Genomic DNA, 26445 nt, shown 5'->3' on the forward strand with positions numbered 1-26445 from the left:
GTTTGTTTCAAATTCCTGTAAATATTCAAAATATACATTCATTAAATGAAATTTAAATAGACATTTAGTATAAAAATAATTTCCTGAATGGACTAAAATAACAGAATGTTCCTAGAAACACGAATGCAAAGTCAAATCTCATGTAGTAACACACGGAAATATTAAATATCTTGCTCAACAACGAGAGGAGTTGGTCGTGTGCCAACGACCCTCACGACTGTTGCCTTTTATTTAAGCACTAAACAGAGCATTTTTTTTTTCATTGCAGTTTATTTCCACCTCGTCTCCACAGCAACAAGCGAGACGAGGTTCAATAATAACGGTACAAAAAAAACAAAAAACAAATATCTATAGAAAAGTATGTTTACACTGAAATGTGTCCAAAGACGTCATAACAAAACGTGTAGCTTGCATGTTGTAAAAGCCTTTGAGCGTGATGATAAAATACCAAGTTGAACTATTGTACAACGTGTTTTAATATACAAAAGCGTCAGTGTGAGTCACTCTACATTTTTAGAAAAGAGGAATAGTTTTTTTTTTAGTTTTTTTCTTTTTTTATAATCCACTGCCGTGCACAATCAGAATCTGGAAGGCACTTTGCAACAGACCAGAAGCAGGAGAACCAAGACTTGCCACGAGTACCAACAGAAGAGAAGGCAAAACACACACTAGGTGGGAACAAAAAAAAATAAAAAAATACATCGACCGCTTCCCTTTCCGAATCATCACACGAAGACCCTCGATACCTCAGGAATAGAAACAAGTGCAGATCTACAGACGAGATAAACTTGTCGCCCTCTGCAGCTGGAATGATGAACAGTGATCGACAGTCTTCAGCCGGCACCGGAACTTAACCCCCCGACTCACACCAAAAGCAATTTTCTGTGACGAGTGTTCACATGGCATCAGTTAAATCACATTATTCTTGTAAAATATCACATTTTTCTCCTTTTTCTTCGGTACAATTACAACTCTATTGACATTCCACAGCCACAGAAAACTGAGTTTGTGACGGTCCAGCTGATTGGACCAGCTCCCCTCACAGGTTAGAGAATCAACCAATGGGACGCTTTCTTAGTTATTAGGTCCACCCATTGAAGCACTAAAAAGATTTCAATTGTTCATCATTTTACTGTGAATCGGTGTCACCTAACAATGCCAATAAAATTAAAAACGATTCCAATCTCGTCGAAAAAGTCGGCATCATAGTTTTAGCTGTGAAAATAAGCTTTTGGTGCGAGTCCGCGGCCCTCAAAACAAAAAACCAGCCATGTTATGTACACACACCACCAGTGACGCGCAATGATCCTTTTGGTCGGTTCATAAATCTCATATATTTATATTTATAACTATGTGCATATGAAGGATATATACATTTATTACAAATGTAAAGAGAAAACATAAATAAAGAAGGAATGCGCTGACAGAGTTAAAGAAAACAAAAGACACAAAAATCTGGACTGACTTGATCCGCTTTGTTCTACGTACATGACTCTTACGTTAATAAATAGCTTTTGGCATGATTTGTTTATCCTAAAATATAACCAGATCAAAACTAAAGGACTGAATATGTACACACGTTAAGGTGAGTAAGTGATAAATGTTGCATGATTAAACACAAGAACTCCGATGATACACTTTTGTCGGTCGTCCAGTAGTGCAAACACAAGGATGCGTACAGCAGGAGGTGAGCAGGAGAGGCTTCCGTTCGATAAGAACCACACGACGGCGGGTCGGTTCGGCCCGGAGGTCGGTTCGGCCCGGAGGTCGCTCGGGACGCAGCGGCTTGCAACATAATTTAGACAGGAAGAAGGAAACTGTACAGTCAACAAATATATAAATAATAAAATAGAATGTACAACTCTTAAAATATATACACAAACATGTCTGACCTTGGTCCCCTTTCGAACACACAAACACACACACACACACACTTGACAAAAATGGCTTCAGAACAGGCTCAGGGCGTGTTTAACTCTAGGAACTGTTCACAGATTCACTTGAACTATTCTGGGTCTTGAAAAGAATCACCTGCATGATTGATTGTCTCTTGAGATGAAACCTTTTAGACAGAAGACGAGTGGAGTAGTGTGACTTCTTCTTTTTTTTTACATCCAACTTCTATATATAATCAGGGGTCGGTCGCAGAGGCAGCAGCCGGAGAAAATAGGCCCGGAAACATCTTCAGGTGTTCTCCGGCCAAGAGGGAGAAATGGTGTCTCCAACTTGTCCTGGGTCTGCCCTGTGGACAGGCCCGGATCACCTCCCTAAAGAAGGTGCCCATGCCACCTCAACTGGCTTCTCTACACGTGGATCTACTTTGAGTATCTCCCAAATGTCGAAGCTCACTCTTCTCTGAGGGAAAGGTCCAGACACGGATAAAACTAATTTCACGTTTAGTTGCTTCGCAAAGTTGGTGAACGTAGATGAGAGTAAAACTCATAGATGGACCAGGAAATGATGGGCTTTTGACTTTTAGTTGCAATCTCACGCACTACATCCCTCACTCGTGAACAAAACTTAAGATACTTGAGCTTCTCCACATGGAAAAGTCTCTCCTTCCAAATGAAGAAATCTTTTTAACCAAGGTAATCAATTTATCAGGGTAAGACATGTATTTTTGAAAAGATACAAAAATAAATTCCAGAGGCCTTGAACCCATCACCTGTCCTTTAATATTTTTTTTTTAATATATATTGTTGTAAATAACACAGAACTGAGCTCCCTATGAACTTAGAAAAACAAATGAAGGGAATTTTTGTTCCTTTTTTAAACTACCTTAAGATTGTTACAGTTGTGAGGTGGTTAATTTAATAAAGACTCTTCTCTGATTAAGATTCATAATTGATTGACAGGAATATAAACCAGCTTCTACATATTACTTACACGTTTCTAAGAGCTGAAAGTTCACAGAATTAAGGCGGAGAGTTAAGCCTGGTTTATAATGATCTTCTTTGCATTAACAAGACCTCTGTGTTGAGCAACATGCCCTGAGGCTGAGACCAGTTTCATCACTAAATCATATCCTTCATTTTTGACAGGAGTGAGGACCGTAAATGAAGACGTCAGCCCTCTTGTCGCTCTGAGGTAAAAGATGCCTCTGCTGCCTTACTTAAGCGTTCACCAACACAAAACCCACGGAAAGCCAAAGCGAAACTGATCTGCTGTCAGAAAAAAAAAAGAAATCTCACCTCAACTTGATTCATGACTTTTCATTTTAGAAAAAGTACTTTTCATATGGCAGTTGGGGGAAAAAAACAACTTCAAGGAGAGAATCCTGTTGTGTCCACTGAGCTGAGGCGAAACTGTCACTTCCCTCCAAAGTCCATCCCGCTCTGACCGGCGTCGGCGTCCACCAGCGACGAGGCGAACGCCGACTGCACGATCTGGAACCCGAAGGACTCGAGCAGAGACATGTTCTGTTGGGAGGAGAAGGGCGAGGAGAGGGAGGGCGGCAGCTCGTTGAGTCCGGACATGGACCCGGACGGGGCACTCCGAGTTTTGTGTACTCTGTGCTGGTGCTTGTTGAGGTAGGACTTGGTTCGGAAGGCCTGGCCACAAATCCCGCAGTTGAACTTCTTCTCGGGATCAGTCTTGGATTTGGGCCCTTCGGGGGACCCCAGAACGTCAGCCGAGGACCCGTTGCAGGCTAAAGAGGACAGATCCGGGTCGGGTCCGTCCGCCTTGTGGGGGGATTTAAGATCATCGCTGTGTGGAAGTTCACCAAAGGACGGATCGGATTCCTCGGACTCCAGGTGAGGACACTTTCCGGGGTTCTCCTGCCCGTCTGTGGTGAAACATCACAGACAGAAGAGAAAATGAGGAAAAATGTGTGAACCATACGAGTTTGTGTGGTGCGTCTGCAGGAAGAGGAGACTTCTGGCATTAAAATAGAAAAAGTTGAATCGATCTACTGTTTAGAGGCGACTTCTGGAACACCTTGGATGTGGGAAAATAAAGTTCCTTCTGACCAGTGTTTACACAAAGAGAGATAAATATATTAAAACCATACACAAAGTTGTCATCCACGCTGATTCAGCTATTTCCTTGACATGACCTTATCGTTGGGACAACCGAAAGTTCAAAAATAAATAAATAATATTTTCATTCCGTATACTTCGTGTTTAAGATACATTTAAACCCATGTAATGATTGAATCTGAGATAAGAAACTGTTGCTAGCACCTGATGAAGAGGAAGTCAAGTACGTTCTCTTTATGTGTACAGTATAATATACGCTCATGTCTAAAGATGCTTTCACAACAAACGTAGTACTCAACAGAGGTTGGTGGTTTTTAACAACTAAAATCTGAAAAAGTGACCATCAACCTGTGGGAGTTCTGATTTCAATACACAATAAAGCGTTTTTTAATTTGTTTGTTTTTCAAGACACACAATTCATGATTGAGAAACATTTCAAAAGTAGCACAACATTGCTCTGAACATCTCTCTGGGTTTCACTAAACCACCTGGAATGCTTCTGCATAAGCAGCTTTTTTCCAAAACGTCCGAACTTGGCCAAACTATACTGACCTGGGACAGGCCCGTGGAAGCCGGGCACCCCACCAGAGCGACACTCCCAGACATACGGAGTCCCACCCGGTTTCCCCACCAGCAGCTCAGGCTGCAGGCCCGGGTGCGGCGGGCCGGGGTGAGACAGCACCGGGTGTCCAGAAAGCCCATGATATCGAACTTCTGTCTCGGTTGAGGTAAGAACCAGGTGGCGACTGGCGCACATGTCTACATGAACCCATGGTTCGGGTGGAGGGACAGACATGACAGGCCAGCAGACAGAATTAAACTTCACTTTCTCTCTGAGAAGTCGTCTGTAGACAGAACATGCCGACAAGCAAGCATTGCAGCGGAAGCTCTTCTTTAAATTATGATTTTTTACAAACTAACCTCAGCCTGCTCGGTTATTAAAGCTTCAAACTCTCTTAAGTCAACAAACAACTAAGAAATAACCTGAAGCTGGACTTTAGCTTTACAGTAAATTAAAGACAAACTAAAACAAATCTGACAAAATGTGATCGAATTAAAAAAAAAGTCCTTGGAAATCTGTATCTAAAAATAAAAAAAATCCATTGATTTATTGAACTTTAGAAAGTAAAGGTAAATAATAACCTAAACTATAACCAAAATGCCAAATATTCACTTTCTAGTGCGACCGTGAATTAAAACAGAAATGCTACATTTTAAATACTTGGCAAATTATTCATTCTTTTTATACTGTATATATTAATTTTATACGTTTGTTTTTTCATATATTCATTAATTATTAGTTCTGGTGCAGCCTTCTTATTAATGCAACTGCACATTGTCCTTATACAATAATAAGAATATAAGTGTTTTCTTTGCAGACACAACACTGCAGGTAAACACAGCATGCAACAGGTATATTTTTGGTAGCTGCTGTTCAAGCGATACAAGACAAGATGAATGTACGCTGTTGACGTCATGCAGCATAGGCATACAAAAATAAAACATAATAACGGAAGCAACCATCTCCCAGCATTTGCAACAACCAAATTAATGTATAAATGGTTTCATACACCATTAACATTGACCATATATTGAGACAAACTAATGACCTCCTTTTCTGGCGTACTCTCATGATGTTATCAAATACCCTAGTGCCAAATTTATAGATTAAAATGGCTAAAACTATATAAACGCTACTGAAAACTACCGCTCTGATTTTAAGGTCCACATGCAATGGGCTCACAACACAACCACGGCAAAGTGCAAAGCTGGGCCCAGCCGACGCCGACGTGCTTCGAACAAGCAGATGTAGCAGCAGAGCAGGTGAGAGCCCGACAGGTGACAGTTTTGGCGGCTGCTTGCCTTCCACCGAGCACTGGCGTCCCATGTGGTAAGGAGTGCCGTTGTGCATCTGAAGCTCCCCCCTCGGTTCGGGGAAGCTGTGTAAGGTGGCGGAAGGCGGCAGTGCGGAGCCGTGGTGTGTCTTTATGTGCACCTTAAGGTAGGATGCGGTCGAGAAACCTGCACCAGAAGAACACAGAACAAGGCAGTTGGGCAAAACCAGAAGCTCTATGAGCCGATCTCATCCCAGCCGGCGCTTCGTCCTTCAACTGATGACTTTGTAATGAAAACGAGTCAAAGAACCAAGAGTTATAGATTTTAACCGTTCTCCTAATGTCCATAAATACAAACAGAAGTAAAGAAAACAAGGATGTTTTAAACAAGTGTAGTATCCCGTGGAGGTAAAAACGGCACAGTTTGAGCTAGTGTTAGTTTATTAGCCAATGCTAGCTAGCGCTGTTTTTTTAAAGAAGTTTTTCTGATAACCAAAAGCTCTTGAATGTAGGGGTGTTTGAAAATAAATTATCAATTTAGAAAGACACACAGAGTAGAAACCAAGTGAGAATTCCAAAAGATTTTCTTAAGAAAAAAGAAAATAATAATTTGACCATCTGTGTTTGACGCTAGCTAGCCACAGTAAATGGAGCAAATTTGCCAAATCCAACACATAGAACTATGCTAAAGCTACACTTCAAATGATCGATCGCCATTTGAACCTTCAAAAACAAGAACCGGTCATCAAGTCAGAAGTGAGTCTCACGTGGACCTGAAAATGGGTCGAACGACAAACAGGAAGTTGTACCTTTGTTGCAAATGTCACAATAGTTGTGAGTCCCTTCGCTGTGTTTCTTGAGGTGGTCCGTCATGTAGGCGGCTCGCAGGAACTTGCCACACACTTTGCATGGTATTTTGTCCTCATGACAAGCGAGGTGAGACCGCAGACGATCTCTTGTAGCAAAAGAGGCATTACAGATCTGAAACATCAACAACAAGAATCTATATCATGCTTTCTATGAGCAGATGGAAGTTTGTGTTTTCGAGGAATGTCATGGAGGAGTAAAAAAAAAAAGTTAATTTTACCTGGCACTTGTGGGGTCGTTCAGTTGTATGAACTTGTTTGATGTGTCCGTTTAAGTGGTCAGGTCTGAAACAGTAAAATATCAATTATAAAAAGATGATTCATCCAAAACTCTCATGTATATATTTCTACATCTAATTATATACGATTAGATAAAGTTTATACACAAGCAATTCTTCGTCTCTTTACTACCGCTTATCTGGGTTCGGGTTGCTATCTTCATAATTCTTAGAAATGTGTCGTCATCATCTATGTGTGAGCAAAACACTCACAGTATCTATCAGCCCAGAGCCCAAGACCGGGAGGTTAGGAATCCCCCCAGTGACATAAGTCAACTAAAAATGTCAATAATATCAAAATAACACTGGGAAAAATTAACATATATCACGCTTATAAACAAAATTTGGTGTTAAGATTATGGTTAATATATGTCTAGGGGTGTGTATTAGCAAGAATATTGTTACACTTTAAGCATTAGGATACAGTGGCCAGTAGATACATTATATTGTGATACTTTCGGAACAAGGATATATTTGTAGTATTGTCGAGTTGCAGATTTTACAGGCCACATGACTCTTGATGAAGTCGTAACCGATTTAATTTGTTTTGAAACCAAAATATGTCCAAACAACTGCTTTTAGGAGTCAACTGTATTCTCTCGTCCTAAGTCATCGCCTGGATTTGGCGGGATTCCATCATGGACATGATGACTGATGTCATTTAGCGGCCATAATTTAATTTTAACACAAAGACAAAAAAAAAGCTGTCAATATTTGATTTTATAAATCGAATTATGATGTGGGAAGTATTTTATTTTGCAAACACTTGATTTAAATATTAACAATAAAAATGGAAGAATAAATGAATATAAATAAAAGTGAAACTAAAAATTAAGTAACAATATAGCGCAGTATATGTGCAATATATCGGTGTATCGAAAATATTCTTACACCGATATTAATCATTATTATTTCTTAAACAATTTTATTATTGTATTTATCAATATTTTCAAGTATTATTGTTTTGTAATATTTGCACAGTATGTCCAAATATAAGGTTGGCATGTTAACTCTTTTAAATGTGAACTGCTAAAACAAAACAAATGTCTCAAAAGGGATAAAAATAAAGGGATAAAGGAAGAAAGGATTGTGTAGTTTCGCCTCCGTGGCGCTAGGTGGCGACATATGCAATGTTTGTTTACGTTAACAGTACAATATAGAGACATTTAACTGTATTTTAAAGACCGCTGCAAAGAAGTAAATCATCTTAGAAGTATATTTTTACTAGAGGTTGAATCAAAAATGTACGTTTTGCCATTTAGAGTTGAATACGTGTTAATTTAAGATCCCCGAATAACAACGGTATTTATTTATATTTTCCTACCGGGAAAACCCTTTACCGCAGCTCTGACAGACGTACGGTTTCCCGACGGATCCGTCGTGAGAGCGCACGTGGTACGACATCCTGTCCTTGCGTTTGAACCTCAGCCCGCACACGTGACACGCGTACGGCTTCTCCCCGGAGTGCGACAACTTGTGTCGGTTCAGGTGATACACGTCCCGGAACACCTTCCCGCAGATGTCGCAGCCCACGTGTCTCCGGGTCCTCTCCCTCTTGCGCCCGCCGTCGAGCTGCTGCTGACCCCCGTTCTCCAGCAGCGACGTGACCGGTGTTGTTGACATGCTGTCACCGGCGGCGGCGGCGGACGAGGCTCCGTGTTGCGCTTCGTGGTTCTTCAGCCGGGACGCCTCCGTGAAGGCTTTCCCGCACGTCCTGCAGGGGAACAGCCCGTTTTCTTTCGGGGTGCTGTGGGTCAAGTGCAGGGGCTGCTGCTCCTCCTCCGCGCCCCCGGGTTTCTTCGGCCTCCCCCTGATCCTCTTGCTCTCCGGGGAAGAAAAACCATCCTGCTGGAAGTGATCCGTCATGTCCGCCACGGGCGACAACCCGTCCACGGGCCGTAAAACCGGCATGGACGCGTCCCCCCCGGACTGGTCCAGCAGAGCCACGGGGTCGTGGACCAGGCTCTGTCCGTTCACCTGCAAACTCTCCGGCTCCGGGACCACCACCGTGGCCTGGAACAAGCTGGCGTTCCCCCCACCCCCGCGCGTCGTGGGGACCAGGATCTGCACGTTGGACTGCTTGATGACCTCCTGGCAGATCTCCACCACGGAGCGCATCAGCAGGAACTTGGCGGCGGTCATGAGCTCCGGGAAGCACTCCAGCCGCACCACGATCCGCGACGTGTACGCGAAGTCCAGGATGTCCCTGAAAACTTTGGCGCTGATGGTGTGCATCTCCAGCTCGCGGGCGTCCTCCTCCTCCCCCGTCGTCTGGCGGCCGAACACCGACTCGAAGTACTCGCTGCAGGCGGCCAGCACCGCGCGGTGCGCGGGGAAGCTCTCCTCGCCGACGCGCAGGATCACGTCGCAGAACCTGCCTCCATCTTTCCTCTGGACGTTGAGGTTGTGTAGCATCTCGGCGCTGTGCTTGCTCACCTGGTAGGTGTACGAAGAAGTCCAGGACGGCTCCGCTACTTTCTCCATACCGGATTCATAAAAACGACTGTCGGCGGCGGGAGTCGGTGGAGAAGCGGCGGCCGTGTGTTGTGGTGTCAGAACCAGCAGCTAAGCTACAACAAAAATCCCCCTAAAAAAAAAAACCAACCGCCCCTCCCCGCCGTACTAGCATCTAACGTTAGCAACTAGCGGTGGAGAGGAAAAAAAAATGGCAGCCCCCCAGCTTCCTGTGAACTTTGACCCCTGGTTTCTGGAGGGGTGGGGGTCGCGCTTGTTTTTGTTTGTCATCCGCGGGGTTTGGATCAGAGATCGGACTTTTATTTTTGCGAACGTCGCTTGGTGTGAAACAGTGAGACTTTCACTGAGGGGGGTCTTTCTACATGTGACCAAAATAAAGGACCGTCTTCTTCCTGTTTATCAACCCAGCCCCCCCGCACCCCATCCCCCAACTCACCACGACCTCTTTCCTCCCTCGAGCTCTTGACACTTCATGTCACTTGATCACGTGTTCAAGTTTCATCTTAAACTATTAATATTTAAGGAGCAGGTGTTCGATTCAAGAGTCGATGTGCCTTCACAGTAAAAGCATGAGATTTTTACACTATATTACAATGTAGAATTAAAAAACGCCTGAGTCAACCTAAATATAAACTTGGAGGAACAAATTGAATTTTAGCAAACTTGGAAAAAAAAAAAATATATCCAAAATGTGTAACACTTTTTTTGATTAACACCCAACTTTGTTACTCATTTGATTATACCGTGTGGTTGACCAGAAAAGCCACCGGAAAATAAACTAGTTTCATTCAGGTGTGCATTTTGTTTCGTCAACAAGTCACATTTGTTTTACAGCCTTCCTTAAATGAAGTCTTTCGCTTTAAAGTTGTTTTTTCTATAGAAGTACATTAAAAAAAAAAAAACACAAGATGAACCCAATTGACTGACAGTAACACAAACAAAGTATACATTTTGTACCAGCTAAAAATTGAACACAAAAATAAAACAGATTAAGTTTACTCACTTTTATTTATTTATTCTAACTGTGCTCTTTATAACTTAATAGCACATATCAAATGAATCCCAACCACCCCCAAAACTGCCAGTGAGTGCTGCCCCTGCCTGGTGATGGAAGGAGAGGATACAGTTCCAGAAAAAAAAAAAAAGGGTAAAACAAAATACACAAAAAAGGCACCACCAGCAGTCACTGAATCCCCTACACAAAGTTTTTGCCATCTACGTCGACATCATCTCCGACATGTCACCGTCACTGCAGGCCGGGCCAGGAAACAAAAGGCATACGAGGCAAGAGGACTCATTAGCTTCACGTAACTCGCTGGACATCATGACCACGTCGTACTGGGGGAAAAGAAACCAAAGCTATATACAGGGAGAACAAGATTCTTTCTCATGGTCTGTACAAGGGAGCGTTCACATAATCGTGGCGCAACGTCGATTCCAGAGTAATACAAAAAACAATCGGGGGGGGGGAGGGGGGAGGAAAACAAAAAAAACGTCACGCAGTCGCAATAACAAGTCTCCATCTTCACTTTCCCGCCGACAAATCTCATCTTTAAAGATACTTCAAGGTCGTGAGCAGACGTAGTGCACCGACTGGACAGTCTGCTAGTCAAATCAAAGTTCACATTTTTGCTCGAGGGGTGAGTTTTGCAACAAAAAAAAAAAAAGAAAAATTATATATAAACAGTCCGCCTGTGTCTTTAGGGTCCAAACTCCAGTTCATCCACACTGATGACTTTCGCCGGCATGGAGGGAAGTGGTTGCTCCAACACGTCTGTTCCAAACCACTTGGCGAGTCCGAGAGGAGGGCTGCCCCCGTGTCTCTGCGAGCCGTTCGTCCGATGAGGGTTCTGGTGGCCGTGTGCGCTCTGGTGTACTGTGGGAGGAGGAACAGTCACTACCTCAGATGGTAAAACTTAAAACGAGGGTGGACTTACGTTGCCTCTGCTGCTGCTGGAGCTGCTGCTGCATGACAGCCAGCTGCATCTGAGTGCTGCTTCTGGGGGAGAGGAGTGGGTGTCCGGGGGCGTTAACGGCGTACAGTGGTTGTCCAAGGAGGGCGGAAGGTAATCCTTGGAGTTGTGCCAGGTCCACGTGTTGTGGAAATATACCTGGAAATTAAAAAAAATAAACCTCAAAATACCGTTTTAACTTTTGTGATGCATATTAAAATGTCTCAAAGCTGACCTGCTTGTACCAGCGCAGGCCCGAGCTGCTGCTGCTGCTGAATGCCTTGAGCGAGCATCCGCTGAACCACGTTGGGGTGGAGCTGGGGTGGGGGGTGCACCATCGGTACGTGTGGCAGCATTGGTACCGGATAGACCGGTCGTGGATAGGACGAGTTTGGGCCCGGCGGTACCATCGGGGTTGGATGATGTCCGGCAGAGGCTTGTCTGAGTCTCTCCTGGTCCTTGCATGGCAAGTTCTGAGCGTTGCTCTTCATCCCCACAGATGGCGCCGCACCTCCTTCCAATGAGTCCAAGTAAGTGTCCGAAGGGCTGGTTCCTACATTACAATGGTTTAAAGAGTTGTACTGAACTGAAATAGCAGGTTTAACAGTTATAACTTGTGTTAATTTGAGTGTCTTCTAAATGCATGTTGGACTCCATTTTACTCATCAGTATGTGTCCATTCGTACAAAACTTTTAATTTAAATATTAACACTGGAAAACAAGCTCCGACTACTGAAAACATTTTTTTTTCTAGAGATGAAATCTTGTTCACCATAACCACACCCACTCTGCTGTGATTGGTCAAGCATCAGGTTTGACACAGAGCGTCAATCCCAGAAGTCTCCACCTCCAAGGTACTCGTTGTATAAACAAAGCGGGGTGTGATTACAGCCGACTCGAGGAGGCGTAAAGCTATTACAACGTCATAATGGACTCTGCTCTCATAACCCCAGATTTCAAACAGGGGAGAACTTTATAAAGGCAAAACTTTGTTCAACTTTAGACCTGCAGAGGGGACGACACCTGAGGCAAGACCCTCTGCATGAAACACGTGGAGCTACAACAGACTCTTACCATCAGGGGACCGTGCTGTTGTGTCCTCCTTTGACCCGGATCGATTTGACGGCTCGTCTTTAGTTTTGTCTTTTGTTGCATACATTTTCCGTATCACCGAGGTTGGAGTGAAAGAATGTGACAACTGAAAAATAATAATTGCTTTGTTAACGTTTGAAAACAAGAGCGGGAAGAAGCATGAAGGGCGACTCACCATGCTGTTGACGGGGTTCCCAGGAGAGCTTCTTCCAGCAGGCTGAGGCCCCGGACCAGGCGAGCGATTGACACGGCGATTTCGGAAGGATTTGTCTTGCGGTAGCTTGTTGTATCCAGCCTGGAAAGAATGCTGGGCATGGAGGGCCATGTCCTGTTGGAAGGTCAGAGCCTCCAGATCCGTGTGATTCATTGGCACAGGGAGCCCCCTCATCTGGGGAAAAAATACAATTATATGCGTTAACCATCAAGTGGCAGCATTAGATTGAAGTCACAGGATTTAAAACAAAATACACAAGTTTGTTACCTGGTGCTGAGCCACACATCCAGGACTGAGGGAGCGACGGACGTCATTAAACTGGTCTGGAAGACCCGACTGTGGTCCAACTGCAAAACCTTAGAAGAAAGAAACTTTCAAGTCCTGCATGACTTGTCATGAACTCACGAAACCGTTCTTGACAAGAAGGTTACCTGCTGGATGTTGCAGTCGACTGGTGAAGTAATCTGGGGAGGGGGCCCTCGCTGGGAAGATGGGAGGTGTAGGTGCCTTGTGTAGCAGGCCATGAAGAGAAGGTGGTTGCCCTTCAGAAGGACCCAATAAATTGCCAAGTAGAGCATTGGAGTCGCTCCGGTTATGACCCAATAGCTCCTGAAATAGAGTTTTATTTAGCAATCGAATGCAAAAATAAGTGTTTTTAGGTGACAGACATTTTATAAAAATGTATAAAGTAACATGTAAAATAAACCAATGTACTATGGTTGGTTATAAACCAGTGTAAAATATTTTCGTCAACTCTAACTTTGTTTAAAATATTTTTAACACTGAAAACTGTATCGTCGGTGGAAATAAAAAGGATATTTCATTTTCAAAAAAGGAAGCAGGATTAACAAAAGGATCATTGTGAAAAAAAAGGGGATCAAAATGTATTGCCAACTGACCCACATGTGACGCAGGCTTTGAAATGAAAAGGTTGACCTTGCATTTAATGCATCACAGAAGGAAGACAAGACAATGAAGTGACAATATACACACCTGGAAGATGTTTTTCTGCGGCTGACTTGGCACCTGAGACTCAGGTCGTGTGACCACGGCTTGGTTAGAAGATTGCTGCAGTTGAGAATTAAACATTAATGCGCATCACTTCTTTGAACACAACTAGTGGCATCCATCAGTTAAACCCATTCATCACCATTCAGATGCCAATACTTACATTGTGTGTATTGGCCTTGGGGTGGGTTGGTAAAGTTCCACTTGCCTTCATGCTGCTGACCAGCTTATTAAAGGCCGACATGTCAGAGTCACCAGAACGTGTCCGGTTGGTGGACACGCCGGTCAACGCTTGCTCCAAGTGCTCCGCCATGAATGGAGTCCCGTTTCCCCTCTGAGGAGGCAACACCTTCTCCACGTGTGGTTTGGGGCAGATCTTCATCCCTTTCATGCCTCCCTCGACCTCCTCCAGGGACAGTACGGCTCCGGAGTGAGCTTGAGTTGAAGAAGAGTTTAAATAAGGTGAGAAACTGTCAGGAAGAAAACAAAACTACTTTTCGTAAGTGCAGAAATACTAACTACTTTCTCGTAGACGAGCTTTATTGACAGACAGCGTGGAAAGAAGTGGCTTGAGGTCTATTTTGGCTTTGTGCAGCAGTTCCAAGATGTCCACCTTCTCCTGGATGGGTGTGAAATACGAAACTTGGCCTTGGCCAGTACCATGTGGTTCTAGTCCTTAAAGAAAGAATCTGGGTCATTACATAAAAATAAAAAAAAGACAAAATAATGATAAACATTTGTGTACCATGATTCAAAATGAAATAAGTAATCCTCTTAATAGTCAGGTAATTTGAAAGGCCATGTTACAACTACCTGCTAGTTTTTCCAGTTCCTCGTGTGGCGTGGACCTCAGGCTACTGGATCGACTGCCTGACGGACTCACATTGGAGAACCATTGACTGAAACGACTTGCCGATACAGGACCCTCGCCTAGAACATCTTCTATCATCTATGGGGGAAAACGTGCCGTAACCAGAGTTAAAATGGTGGATTCAAGTTAAAATGTACAAGAAAACATGACCAAGAATCAATTTAAATGATCGTCCCCCGTCTGTGTCGTGAGTTCAACAAGTGACAACGGCATCTTCATAATTTTTCATTGGAAAGTGAATTTTATCTCCAAGTCAAAGTGAGAGAAACAAACTTGTGACCACCACCAAGAATGGATCATTCGTATACATTTTGATCATTTGTGTCACACATGCAACCACCATCCATCTCATTTAATAGTGCCAAGAATCCCAAAAACATTCTGCCGAGTTAACCAATAAAAATAAAATGCTGCCTTGTCGCAGACGCCAAAGAAAAAGCACCATAAAAACACCACCAGTGCTCGCCGGTACTTACAGATGCCAGTCCTGGCATGCTCTCAAGATTGAAGAATTCGTTAAAGTCAAAATCTCCGGTCGACTGCTCTGGCAGCACATCAGGATGGGGGACCTCCTGATCGGCTGTAGAGCGTAAAGACAAATCCTGCTCTTCAGTCTGTCCATTACACTCGACTGTGGCAAAGCAAAGAAAAAAAAACAAAAAACATTTGCAACTTCAGGATTTGAAGCGATGCGATCAGGGGGAATCATTTGTAAAAACACCAAATCGACTCACCTTCTTTGACGCACTCCGTTCGCTTCCTCTGTCGTCTGGACCTTCGTCTGTCGTCTTCTAAAATCTTCTCATCAAATCCAATGAGCTCAATCGTCTCATGCTGACTTGTGGGGCCTCCAGAGAACCACTCAGGTTCCTCCTCTGCATAGGAATCATTTCTTCTTCTTTCACTGAACACACGTTTGTCGCCAATATCCCTCTGAAATAGAATCAACTGGGCTTAGTTTTGAATTAAAATGCACACCCTAGCTTTACGTTTCAATAACAATGGAAACCAACCCTGAATCGTTTATCTTTGTAGTCTCTGTCCCTGTCTCGATCCCTCTCCTTCTCTCCTCTGGCTTCTCTGGCTTCCCTTTCAAATGCTCTGGCAGCAATGATGCGGCCACTGCCGATTCTGCGTGAACCTCCTAGACGTAGCGTCTCATTCTCCTTATTCTCAAGCGGACTGATGGGCCGGGAGGTGTGGAGAGCAGGAGCAGAGTTACCTTGACAACCACCTCCAAAGCTGCGTCGCTGAGGACTCAGTACGACGTCCAGATCATCCTCTTTTAATCGCTCGCGTGGATCTGAATACAACACAACAGTTTGAATGTATCCAGTGGTTGTCAATATGCTCAATCTGCCCTTTGTACAACATCCACGTATACCTGCAATTCTTCTCTTCAAAGGAATCCGATCATCGACATAGTCCTTCTTAAAACTTTCCACTGGAGAGTTCCGTCCCGAGGTAGGGTACAGTGAGGCATGCCACTTCTCTGGATCCCATACACCGTCACTGCAACAAAATAAATGTTAATGCTCAAAAATAAAAAAGGGGATGCCAAACAAAACCTTATTTTCAAACTATTTTAAAGAAATGTATTGCTACCTGTCGTATTTATCTGAAAGAAATTCCGGCCTCTCGTTAGAGATGGGAAGTTCTTTAATGTCCAGCAGCTCGTCCTATGATGACAGGAATCAAGATTAAAATCAAACAATGGAGAATATACTTCGCTTGCATTAATTACCTTTGTGTATCTGTGAGGAGCCGATGCTGGAGGTGGTAAGGGTGGCGGTGGTTGTTGTTGTTGTCGTTTTTCTTCTTCTAGTGGTGGTTTTTGTTGTTGTTGTTGTAGTTCTTGTTGTTCTTCTTCTGGTAGTAGTAGTGGTGGTGGTGGTGGAGGTTGTTGTTGTGGTGGTGGTTCTTGTTGTTGTTGTTGTTCTTCTTGTTCCTGCTGCTTGACCTCGACAACCGCTTCAGCACAAGTTTCACTTTCCATGACCGAGTTTAATGATACCCAGCCGAGAGGAACAAGGTCTTCAAATTGAAATGAAAGTGAAAAATTGTTTAGTTTTGCCCAAAATTATTGAACAGATTTCAAGTCACATTAACATAAACTCACAGAAATGTAAGTTAACTTTCATTTACTAGTAGATACTTCCACAGAAAACCTAATAAGCCTCTGACTGACAAGCTAAGGGTTTGAACAAAATAAATATATTAGGTGAACTTGTAAATAATAATCATCATTTCACCTTTGAGTGTTAGATTTGTGGCGCAAATAGTTTCTTACTTGCACCAACAAGCCTTGTGAAAAATATTGATTATGAAACTCTTCTAAATTTCATACTTTTTGAAATATAAAACTGAACATACCTTTCATGTTCTAAAATATATATACTTTTCCAATCTAGTGGTGTACAGTTATTAATCGTCTTATTTGAGTGGCTCAAATGTATGGTGGCAACCAGATTTGCTAGTTTTGGGTGGATAGACATTTTACGCTTACATAAATTCAATTTCACATAGCCTTCAATGCATGTTAAAAATCATCATCTGCCAATTCATTTTGTGTTGCTCACCGACAGTAGTTTTATAAAAGAAATAATCAGAAAAAAATCAAGGTGTAGATTGACATTCAGGTTGACCTATAAAGATGCATATTTAAGATAAGAGACAGATCCAAGTCTCAACATTAAGAGTAAAATTGATGTTAAAGGAGTTTTGGTGGAGGACAAATGGAGATATACAAGATAAAGAGTGGCTCAAAGGATACAAATTAAAAAATATACAATTTGTTTGGCCCGTGACTTGGACTGCTAAAGATTTTGTCCCCTTGTGTGAAAGAGTTTGACGACCCTGGTCAAAAGGGTTGTACATTTGGTACACGCACAATAATACTGTGCATGTTTTATGCTCAAGTAGAAGAACTCACATTTCTCCAATCCTTAAAACTCTTCACTGGTTTCCAGTTTCTTTCAGGATCAACTTTAAAATTCTGGTTCTTACTTTCAGATCTATTCATGGTCAGACTCCTCCTTACGTCAGGAGGTCTGTGGATCAGAATCTACTGATGGTTCCACGCACACGGTTCAGGACCAGAGGAGAGAAATCCTTCCAGGCTGTTGCTTCTAAGCTTTGGAACAATCTTACTCTCTCTTTGCGCTTGATGTAGTCTACTGACTCCTTTAAGAAACATCTTAAGACATTTTTATTTGTTCAGGCTTTTCCTTGATTTTCTGGAACTCCTGTTGTGTTATCAGTTTTATCTTGATCTTTAACATATATACTTTTTTGAGTATTGTTTTGATTGTTTAAGCACTTTGTGACCCTGGTCTGGAAAAGCGCTATACAAATAAAAATTACTTACTATAGTAACAAACGTTTTTTATTAAAATTTGAACATCCAAGACCAATTCTACAGTCTCATCTACCTTCCAACTCCATCTGATCCTGTATTAAAATTATGTGGATTTATTTATAAACAAGTTTTTATTACCAGTTCAATACAAGGGTCCTGTGTACCACAAGTGGTTTCATTTGGAAAAAGAAACTGAAAGTACTTCAAAGAGCAGGTAAGGGCTTAGGTAAGTTTGCATGGTGTCCAAAAATGGATAATATGGTTTTAAAAACACGGATCGATAAGATTTATATATAAAAAAATAATAATCGTACCTCCTTAAAGTTTCCGCCCTGAGATTAATATAAAAAAGCGTATTTGATCCTCTCATAAGTGTAAACCACACAGGTCTAACCAGGCTGAGGTGGTTTAGTTAACGCAGTTCTAACAATCAAGTTAATTGGTAGCAGCCGGTAACTAACTAGCTGACGCGCAGTTAATTGTCTTAGTAACATTTAATTCATTTTCAAATACACACTTTTGGATATAAAACAAAACACCAAAAGAGGGGGAAATGTTTAACCAAAAATATTTCGCTGTCCTTTTAAAGAATATAGCCATGGCTAAGCGGTTGACGAGGAGACACTGTCTGCAGCTGATTTGACAGCAGTTTCAGGAGTTTGGCGCATTCACAACGAGCAGGTTGTTAATAGAGACAAACACAAACAAACACAAACACACACTTACAGAGGTTCAAGGCTGGGTGTGAAACTGGCTGCTCACGGCCGAGCAGCGGCGCTTCAGCTAGCTAGCTAGCCGGGGAGAGGGATGATGTCCACAAAAAAACTTAACCCTGCTGAGTAACTGTAGTAAGAAAGAAAATGCACCGTAATATGGACTAAATCTAGACAATAATACGCGTCAAATGAATAGTAGAATCTATTGAACTCAGTGTATGCAGTCGGTTAGATGACTGCTCTGTTTTCTAAGTCGTAGCAACAATTCTTCTCTGATCGCCGCTTTAAGGAGGTCCTGCAAACGATTACATTGTGCCCGCTGCGCCTTAGTAGAAATTCACTTAATCTAGAAAAACACGTTTTAAATTAAAAAAAAACCTAAGCGATTGACATGAATACAAAAAAAAAAATCCGAAATCGTGATGTGGAATTAAGATTTGATAACGTTTGGGGGATACGCGTCTTTTTAGTTGGAAGACTTTTCAGGCATCGCCGCAGACGACTAAAAAGCAGATTGGATCGAGAGTTTGATGGCTCACACTTTGGCTGAAACGATTCCTATTAATAAATCGTCATCACTGGAATCGAAACCAAAAGCATTTATTCACACAAAGCATTCCAAACATAACATAAGCAGTCGTCAAAAAAAAGGATAGGATATAGATTTTTTTTTTTTTTTTTTTAAAGGAAAAAAACACATATCTGGATACTCATAAAATATAAATGAGCATGACTATATTTATGGATTCATATCCACACAAAAAACACATGCGAACACTATTAAAAAAACATGTGTTATTATCGCTCAGCAGGTGGCAGTAATAACTGAACACAGTAGTAAACTCCCCTTCAATTGGGTAGAGGAGAAAGTGTTTGCACGTCACGTGACACGGAATAACAAACGCGGGACGCTTGGTTGACAATTTCACAAAAACATCACTTAAGTCTTTGTTATCCAGAGTGTTTCCCTTAAATGTATTAACTCCATGGCGTTACAAACTTATGCCCCTGTTGGTTTTAATAACGTATGTATTTCTCGCAATGTTGAATACAGTTGGAACGAAGGTGGGAGACTTGAGGAGTTAAGAACCAGGTGAGTTTCTCTCAAATAACACCTGTTTTTTTAAAATTCCAACTTTATTCTCTGTTCGTTGTTACAGAAACGTGGCAAGGAAATTCTTAAAGATATGGATAAAGAATACATTTGGACGCGTCCTGCCTCATCTTGCCGAGTAATGTCCTCCTGAAGTCTAATAATAAAGATTTCCTAGAACTTAATGTTTACTTTTGAACCTGCAGGTCTCACTATAATCGGTTGATCCTCCAAAAAGCCTTTGCTGTTTGGAGAGAAGAGTGGTGGACGTCCAGGATAGAGTCGGCTCTGATCATTCGAGCAGACTGCCATTACAGGTAACACCTTCTTTTTTTTTAGCAATTCTAAAATGAGATTATAATGAAGATTTTTATCGTCCAGGTATAACCTCTGTCTAAAGGTTTTCCTCACCTGGAAGATGTTTGCATCATCACAGCAGAAGAAGAGAAGAAGAACGATGATGGCACAAGCACACAGTAAGTCACGTATCAAGTGTCGTAAACACAACATACTCTATATCAGTATGTGTGAATGGCTGTCAAAGCGCTTTGTGACCCTGGTCTAGAAAGGCGCTATATAAATAGAGATTATTATTATTATTATTATTATTATTATATACTAACTTTATTAAGTCTGGTGTAGCTAAAGAACTGTTGAACTTTTAGAATTCTACATAAATGATCATTTAAAATCATGCAGTTACTTAAAAAAGGACTGAATTACTTCAGGCAATTTAAATGAGTAGCTTGCATCAAATCTTATTATAATTATTTTTATTTTATTTATCTCGAGTATTATCAAAGTTAGCATTTGTGCAAAAATAGTTTTCATTGGAAAAAAAGCAAATTAAATTCCTCCTTTCATTTCCTAAAATACATGGTAAATTCTGGGATCAAGTTACCTTTAAGTACTTGTTCTGTCATTTCGCAGCTCAATGTATTCAATTCAATGAGGTATAAAGGTTTAAAAAAAAAGGCATCTTGACGATGCTGGTGTTTTACATAACATATGACTTGATCTAAAGAAGTTATAATTGTATATAATCTATATATTTTTAATCAATAATAACACATTTAATATCCTCCATCTAAAAAGCAACCTTGACTTGAAAGTTGACCTTATCTGACATGTTCTACTATGTGAAGATTCTCAAAGTTTTGTTTTCCATCCATCAGCTGAAAAACAGAGCGTGAGTCAGAGTTGGCAGAAGTGGATGATTTATAGAAAGAAGAGACGATGGAAGAACATGATGTTGTCATCTGCCCTGGAGTTCAACAGACGTGCCGCTAAGAAGTGAGTACGCTGTTTCATAAAATATCAATGTCATGGTCAATACTAATCTTATTTTTACTGGGTTAGGGCAGCGTGGAGTTTGTGGAAGCTGAAGCTTCACCAGCATCAAGAAATCGATGCTTTGAAGGATCACAGCGAGACGTGGCCTCAAGAAACGGTAAATGTGCTGAAAACTTTAACTCTAAAGATGTAAAACTGTTGTTTTACTCTTTATAATTCTGTGATGCTTCACAAAGTAGATATTTCAAGGCTTTCTCGTACATTTTTATTGACTCGCGGCTACAGGAATTAAAACATTTCCTTTTTGAGCAGAAGTCAGAGTCTGGTTCAATTTTAAAACCTCAGAATGAAGACGTCGTGTATTCGCACAATCACGGAAATATCAGAAGATCTCCGATCTGGTAAGTCTTGTTTAAATAAAACCCTAATCTAATCACCTTTGAATAAAAGAAAGTTAATCATTGTTACATTTCTTCTCATATTTGTTACAGTAACATTCAGATTCAGACACTATTTGAAAATGTTTCAAGTGTTGAATTTAAAACTGTCAGATTGATTGTTTTGTGTTTGCAGGAGGGAAACTGAGAACCAGGAGTTTATTCAGGAGGAGCTTTATGCTCTAAAATCGACTCTAAATTCCTGGAAAAATGTAATTTTCAAGCCCTATTTGAATAAGCTGTTGTTTATTGTTATTGTTGGTGTGTATTTATGAAAAAAACATGCCTCTGTCACTCTTTTAGTTTGTTCAGATCCAAAAGCAGAAGAAAAGCAGGCTGGAGAAGATGCAGCTTCACTATCAGACCAAACTCAAGAAAAGTACCTTCACGGCCTGGAGGGTGAGATTCTTTTAACATCAGGATATTCAATCTTTTCAGTAGAAATAAAACAACAAAAAAAAAAACAACTTGCAGAACCACCATGTTCAGATGTCACAAGCCCAGAATCACTTCCAGCACCATCTTCAGTTGAGGGTACCAAGATGAGATGAATCAGCAGCACACGTTGGTTGAACTTGAGTTTGACATAACTATGTTTTAGGTGCTGGTTGCCTGGAGAGAGGAAACGGCAAATGCCGTTTTAAGACGTCACCACCAGAGGGAGACATTGAGCAGGCTACAGTGCTCCTTAAATAAAGGTACAATCGAGTTACTGAATTTACATGTTTTTAAATCTTCTTATTACTGATGCTATTATTGTTATTTCAAGATATGCACCAATCAATTCTCCAGTAGGTTGAGTCGTCTGCCCTTAAGTGACCTGTGATATAAGAAATGTCCAACACGTCAAATATTTCCCCAAAAAACGGATGAAAATAATTAAATGAGATTGTATTTTGATCCGCTGTACATCTATTCTTGAATCAAACCATGCAATTTATAAAGAATATTCACATTTGTTGATGTGTTTTGCTTCAAGTTGTGTTAAGAAAGTTCCATGACTTCAATGATCCTTTCTATTTGATACATCAGTGCTGCTCCTGCACTTCTTCACTAAATGGAGAGAAGCGACCCCGACTGCACTCCAGTTGAGGAGTTCCATGGAAAAAGCCGAACGACACCATCGACTCAAACTTCTCTCTAAAGCACTGAAGGAATGGAAGGAAAAACATGCTCAGAGGCTGAGATACAAGGTAAGTTTATACTTAACATTTCTACTTTTTACCTTAAATAATGTTCTTTTTAACTTCTGTACAACATTTTAATGGTTGCAACGTTGGTGCGTTTCCCTGAAGCTAATGTTTTTGTTGCAGCTGAAACAATTTAAAGAATAGGAACATTTTTAAAGAAAACATTTTGTTGTTGTTGTTTTTAAGCATTAAATTATAAATATTATAATAATTCAATTTAAAACCATTTTTTCATTTTTTTATGTAAATGAAAAAAATCTAATATTTTCAAAAAGTAGATATTTTTCATAAAGTTTGATATTCACATCATTTTCAATTGAGAGCCTCAGAAAAGGAACTTTGTTTAAAAATAAACAAATAATTGTTTTCCAAAACTAACCCAAACTCGAGCCCCTAATGTTTCAATATACAATTTATTTAATTCAGTTAAGGAAAAATGAACACTCAACCTTTTAAATGTATTGAATTTATTTATTAAATAAAAACAAATGTAACCTTTCAATATTTAAATCATTTAATTATTCAAATAATAATATTTCAATGCTTAAAAAAAGAAGAAAAAGATTTAAATAAAACTATGAAACCACTCGATATACACTAAGAGGCTTTGATCGTTTGACGCCACTGGTGTTACAATAAAAATTAAATCAGCATTTTCTTTTGTCATAAAAATAAATCTTTTTTAACTGATACGATGAAGGAAAATATTTCCTAGAAAAATTACTCCAGTCAGGAGAACTGTTTCTTTGAAGGCGATGAAGCGACAGGGAATCTTGTTGCTGAGATTGAAGACACACCAGCTCTACTTGGAGCAGTGGAGATTGAAGGTTGGTTGATTTACACAATGATCTATTGCTGTTTTTAACCTCCGTGACTTTTCCTCTCCTCTCGCTCACAGCTGCAGCACAGACGGCGAGAGTCCGTGCAGACGGAGCAGGCGCTCTGGCACTGGTCCCTCAGCCTGCAGGCCAAGGTAACAGCAGGCCACTCATTCTCAAGTCCTCCACAGCAGCAGGTTTCTGATGGCGTTGCAGGTCCTGGGCGAATGGAGGCGTTGGACCAAAGATCGACGGAGGCGGCGAGAGGAGACGTCTAGAGCCGTGCTGGTCTACGGAGACCGGTCGCTGCAGGAGGGCGTGACCCGCATCCTGACATATGCTGCTCACGTGAACGACCTCACCGTGACCTTGATGCAGCAGAGCAAGCGGCAGCATGATTCACAGGTTCGTCACTTTTCATCTTTTTTTTTTTTTCCCCGTGACTTCTCACTGACCTCCACGAACCCCGCAGAGACGCATGCAGAGCGCGGTCAAACGCTGCGCCATGAAGTGGAAGGAGCGAGCTCTGTGCAGGCCACGTGCCGGACACGCCGCCGGAACCCCGCGGTCAGAAAAGAACGTGACCTTCAGTCTTCGAGGAGACGAAGTCCCTTCTCAATCAAACACTGGAAAGAAAGACTTGTGAGGGTTAAAAAAAATAACATGCAAAGTGAACCTGATTTTGACTGTTTGTTTGTTTGTTCAGGCTTCCTACGAGTGATCTGAGACGTCAACCACGATGTTGTGTTGAGGAGCCACAAGAGAGGTCAACACAAGAACCAACTTAACATTTTGGAACTTTATTGAATTGTTTTTTGAATAATGTGGTTTAAATTGAAACGTTAAATTTGTTATTCATTGAATAATTGAATTCAATCTTTTTTTTTTATTTAAAATTCTAATTTCAATCATTAAAATGTTATTGTTTATTATTCCAAAGATTTCATATAGAAGTAAAAAGGCTACAAGTAAGAAATGTATTTTAAAATGATTTTAATATCAAACTCTTATGTGTAAAAAAAACCTTTTTGAAAAAGGAATTTAATTTAATTTTTTAATAAAATTATTAAAAAATAAATAATTATACCTTTTTTTTTATCAAATTTAAATTAAATTATTAAAAAAACAACAACTTCATGCTTAAAATACCAACAACATTTGTTCACAATATTTGAAATGTTTAATTCAACCATTTAATGATCTGATGACACTGAAATACTTCCATATTGATTGTGCAGTTTGTGTAATTGATCAAATTCAGTCTTGATTTGTTCTGCGACACAGTGAGCACGTCGAGGTCCAACAGTCGCAGCATCCATCGACGAACACTTTAACACACATGTGTCATCCTGCTGCGTCGCACGGCTCTGGTGCCACAAAAGAGACTCACCAGAGCGATGATGCTGCTGCTTCTCCGGTCTTCACATCAGACCATCAGATAACCCCGAACCAAGACCTTCTTCTGCCACCGTCTGCGTTCATGACCTCCGAGAAGACGGTAAAGAGAAAGGTCGATGCTCCGTGCTTTGAAGACAGACAGGGTCAGTTTAAAAAAATATATATATCTTTATTTGATTTGCTATTTTAATTGACAATGCACTCATTAACGGACTTCTTGTGTAGAATCCGACGCAGAGACTGAAGGGATGTCGGCGCTGACTGAAGAGCTGAACGTCATCAGGCAGGAGTTGAAGAGTTTCCATCAGGCGAAGCAGCAGCTGCGGTCGGTGAAAAACATCCGTTCACTATTTCCAGTTTTCTCGCTGCTGCGTTCTTACCGTCTATATCTGCGTCTCAGTTCCTGGCGGCAACTCAAAGATATCCTGCAGAACTGGCTGCGGACCAGTGGGGAAGAAGACGAGGTTGAAAAGAAGAGGGTTCGTCAAGAGTTGAATGAGGTGAGCGACTCGAGCACGGGGTCAAACTCGAGCGCACAAGGGGCCAAAAATCATTGAGGAGTCTCATTTGAGGGCCCAACATATTTACCGTATTTACCAGGAAGTATGAGTCTGATTGTGAAATGGTCTTTTCATTCTTGGAGGCTCGATTTTCTTCATTTTTTTTTAATATACAGTATGAGTTGTTTTTTATGTTAGATAATATAAGATTAGATTTTTCCTTTATTAGTGCCACAAAGGGAAATTTTAGTTTACAGCAGCATCAAGTGGAAAAAAAATACAATAGGCAAGAGTACACAACAAAAATTTAATAAAAAACTTGAATAAGAATACAATACAAATATAATTATAAATTAAAGACACCAATATACAGTATATACAGACACTTACAATAATTTAATAAAGATTTATTAACAAAATAATGATATAATAATAAATAATTTATTAAAAAACATCTGTAGAAATCCTAAGAATAAACAGCGGAATGAATAAGTAATACTGTCGCTTACACTTTCATAACTTACAGCTCAATGTCTGAAAAAGAACACATTTGATGAAGGACCTTTTCACAGTTTTTTTTCTTATTTTTTGTGTTTTTCTGCAAATAGCTGAAAGAGCGCATCAAGCAACTGTCGACCGATCTGTCTGGACGTAAACCGAAAATGCTCCTCAATGCAGAAAGGATCAGATTTCTACGGACAACCCTGCCGAATAAAAAAACAAAAAGCCTAAAAAACTAAAGTCCAAACATTGTCTCAGTTGTTCAGTTTGTTTTTCATGACTTTTACCTTCCAAATAAAACATTTTTGTACTTTAAAGTTGTTGAATAATGTTTCAAAACTGCTGCTAATTCCAGAGAATCCCAGGATCTGGGGGTCGTCCTCTGGGCAGATGGTGCTAAATATTTTCCACATGTGTGTAAAGAGCAGCTCATTATTTTCAGAAGTACTGCCGTGATACAGGTTAGTTAAGTCCTCGGTTGAAGTGGACCCAGGATTTGGATCGAGTCTCCCTGGACATTCTTGGGCACTAAAATGATGCAACATTTTGCTGTTGTGTTGTTTATCGTGT

General features: G+C 41.0%; 3 protein-coding genes across 6 annotated transcripts; 1 reads left to right on the plus strand and 2 right to left on the minus strand.

Annotated features, from left to right (window-relative positions):
• Positions 1-563: 563 nt before the first annotated feature.
• patz1 (POZ/BTB and AT hook containing zinc finger 1) lies at positions 564-10306 on the minus strand. Of its 2 annotated transcripts, XM_087801225.1 has the most exons (6): positions 8284-10306; positions 6903-6966; positions 6625-6796; positions 5844-6002; positions 4533-4739; positions 564-3787 (listed from the first exon to the last, which is right to left on the minus strand). In XM_087801225.1, exons 1-6 carry the CDS (start codon positions 9441-9443, stop codon positions 3309-3311), a joined length of 2241 nt encoding a protein of 746 aa, XP_087657351.1. In that variant the 5' UTR covers positions 9444-10306; the 3' UTR covers positions 564-3308. The 2 variants fall into 2 exon arrangements, with proteins under 2 accessions (XP_087657351.1, XP_087657352.1); XM_087801226.1 differs by lacking the exons at positions 4533-4739; positions 5844-6002.
• Positions 10307-10423: 117 nt separating this feature from the next.
• Positions 10424-18999, minus strand: eif4enif1 (eukaryotic translation initiation factor 4E nuclear import factor 1). Of its 3 annotated transcripts, none has more exons than XM_087801224.1 (18): positions 18656-18999; positions 16316-16605; positions 16177-16250; positions 15956-16083; positions 15585-15874; positions 15306-15504; positions 15048-15202; positions 14511-14649; positions 14223-14375; positions 13864-14135; positions 13686-13760; positions 13124-13301; positions 12960-13048; positions 12654-12866; positions 12461-12584; positions 11622-11939; positions 11372-11545; positions 10424-11310 (listed from the first exon to the last, which is right to left on the minus strand). In XM_087801224.1, the coding sequence occupies exons 2-18, from the start codon at positions 16565-16567 to the stop codon at positions 11135-11137; spliced, it is 3009 nt and encodes a 1002-aa protein (XP_087657350.1). In that variant the 5' UTR covers positions 16568-16605; positions 18656-18999; the 3' UTR covers positions 10424-11134. The 3 variants fall into 3 exon arrangements, with proteins under 3 accessions (XP_087657350.1, XP_087657347.1, XP_087657349.1); XM_087801221.1 differs by having other exon boundaries at positions 14220-14375; positions 18656-18995; XM_087801223.1 differs by having other exon boundaries at positions 14220-14375; positions 14514-14649; positions 18656-18993.
• A 542-nt stretch (positions 19000-19541) lies between these two features.
• sfi1 (SFI1 centrin binding protein) lies at positions 19542-26292 on the plus strand. The gene is made up of 21 exons (XM_087800180.1): positions 19542-19738; positions 19806-19877; positions 19945-20055; positions 20120-20214; positions 20914-21031; positions 21098-21188; positions 21344-21432; positions 21605-21680; positions 21772-21867; positions 21943-22002; positions 22070-22166; positions 22501-22661; positions 23411-23485; positions 23557-23631; positions 23693-23881; positions 23949-24118; positions 24183-24242; positions 24761-25017; positions 25100-25199; positions 25275-25374; positions 25983-26292. Exons 1-21 carry the CDS (start codon positions 19632-19634, stop codon positions 26112-26114), a joined length of 2331 nt encoding a protein of 776 aa, XP_087656306.1. The 5' UTR covers positions 19542-19631; the 3' UTR covers positions 26115-26292.
• Positions 26293-26445: the final 153 nt, after the last annotated feature.

The sequence above is a fragment of the Callionymus lyra genome, chromosome 10 (assembly GCF_982586985.1).
Source record: "Callionymus lyra chromosome 10, fCalLyr1.hap1.1, whole genome shotgun sequence".
Lineage (NCBI taxonomy): Eukaryota > Metazoa > Chordata > Actinopteri > Syngnathiformes > Callionymidae > Callionymus > Callionymus lyra.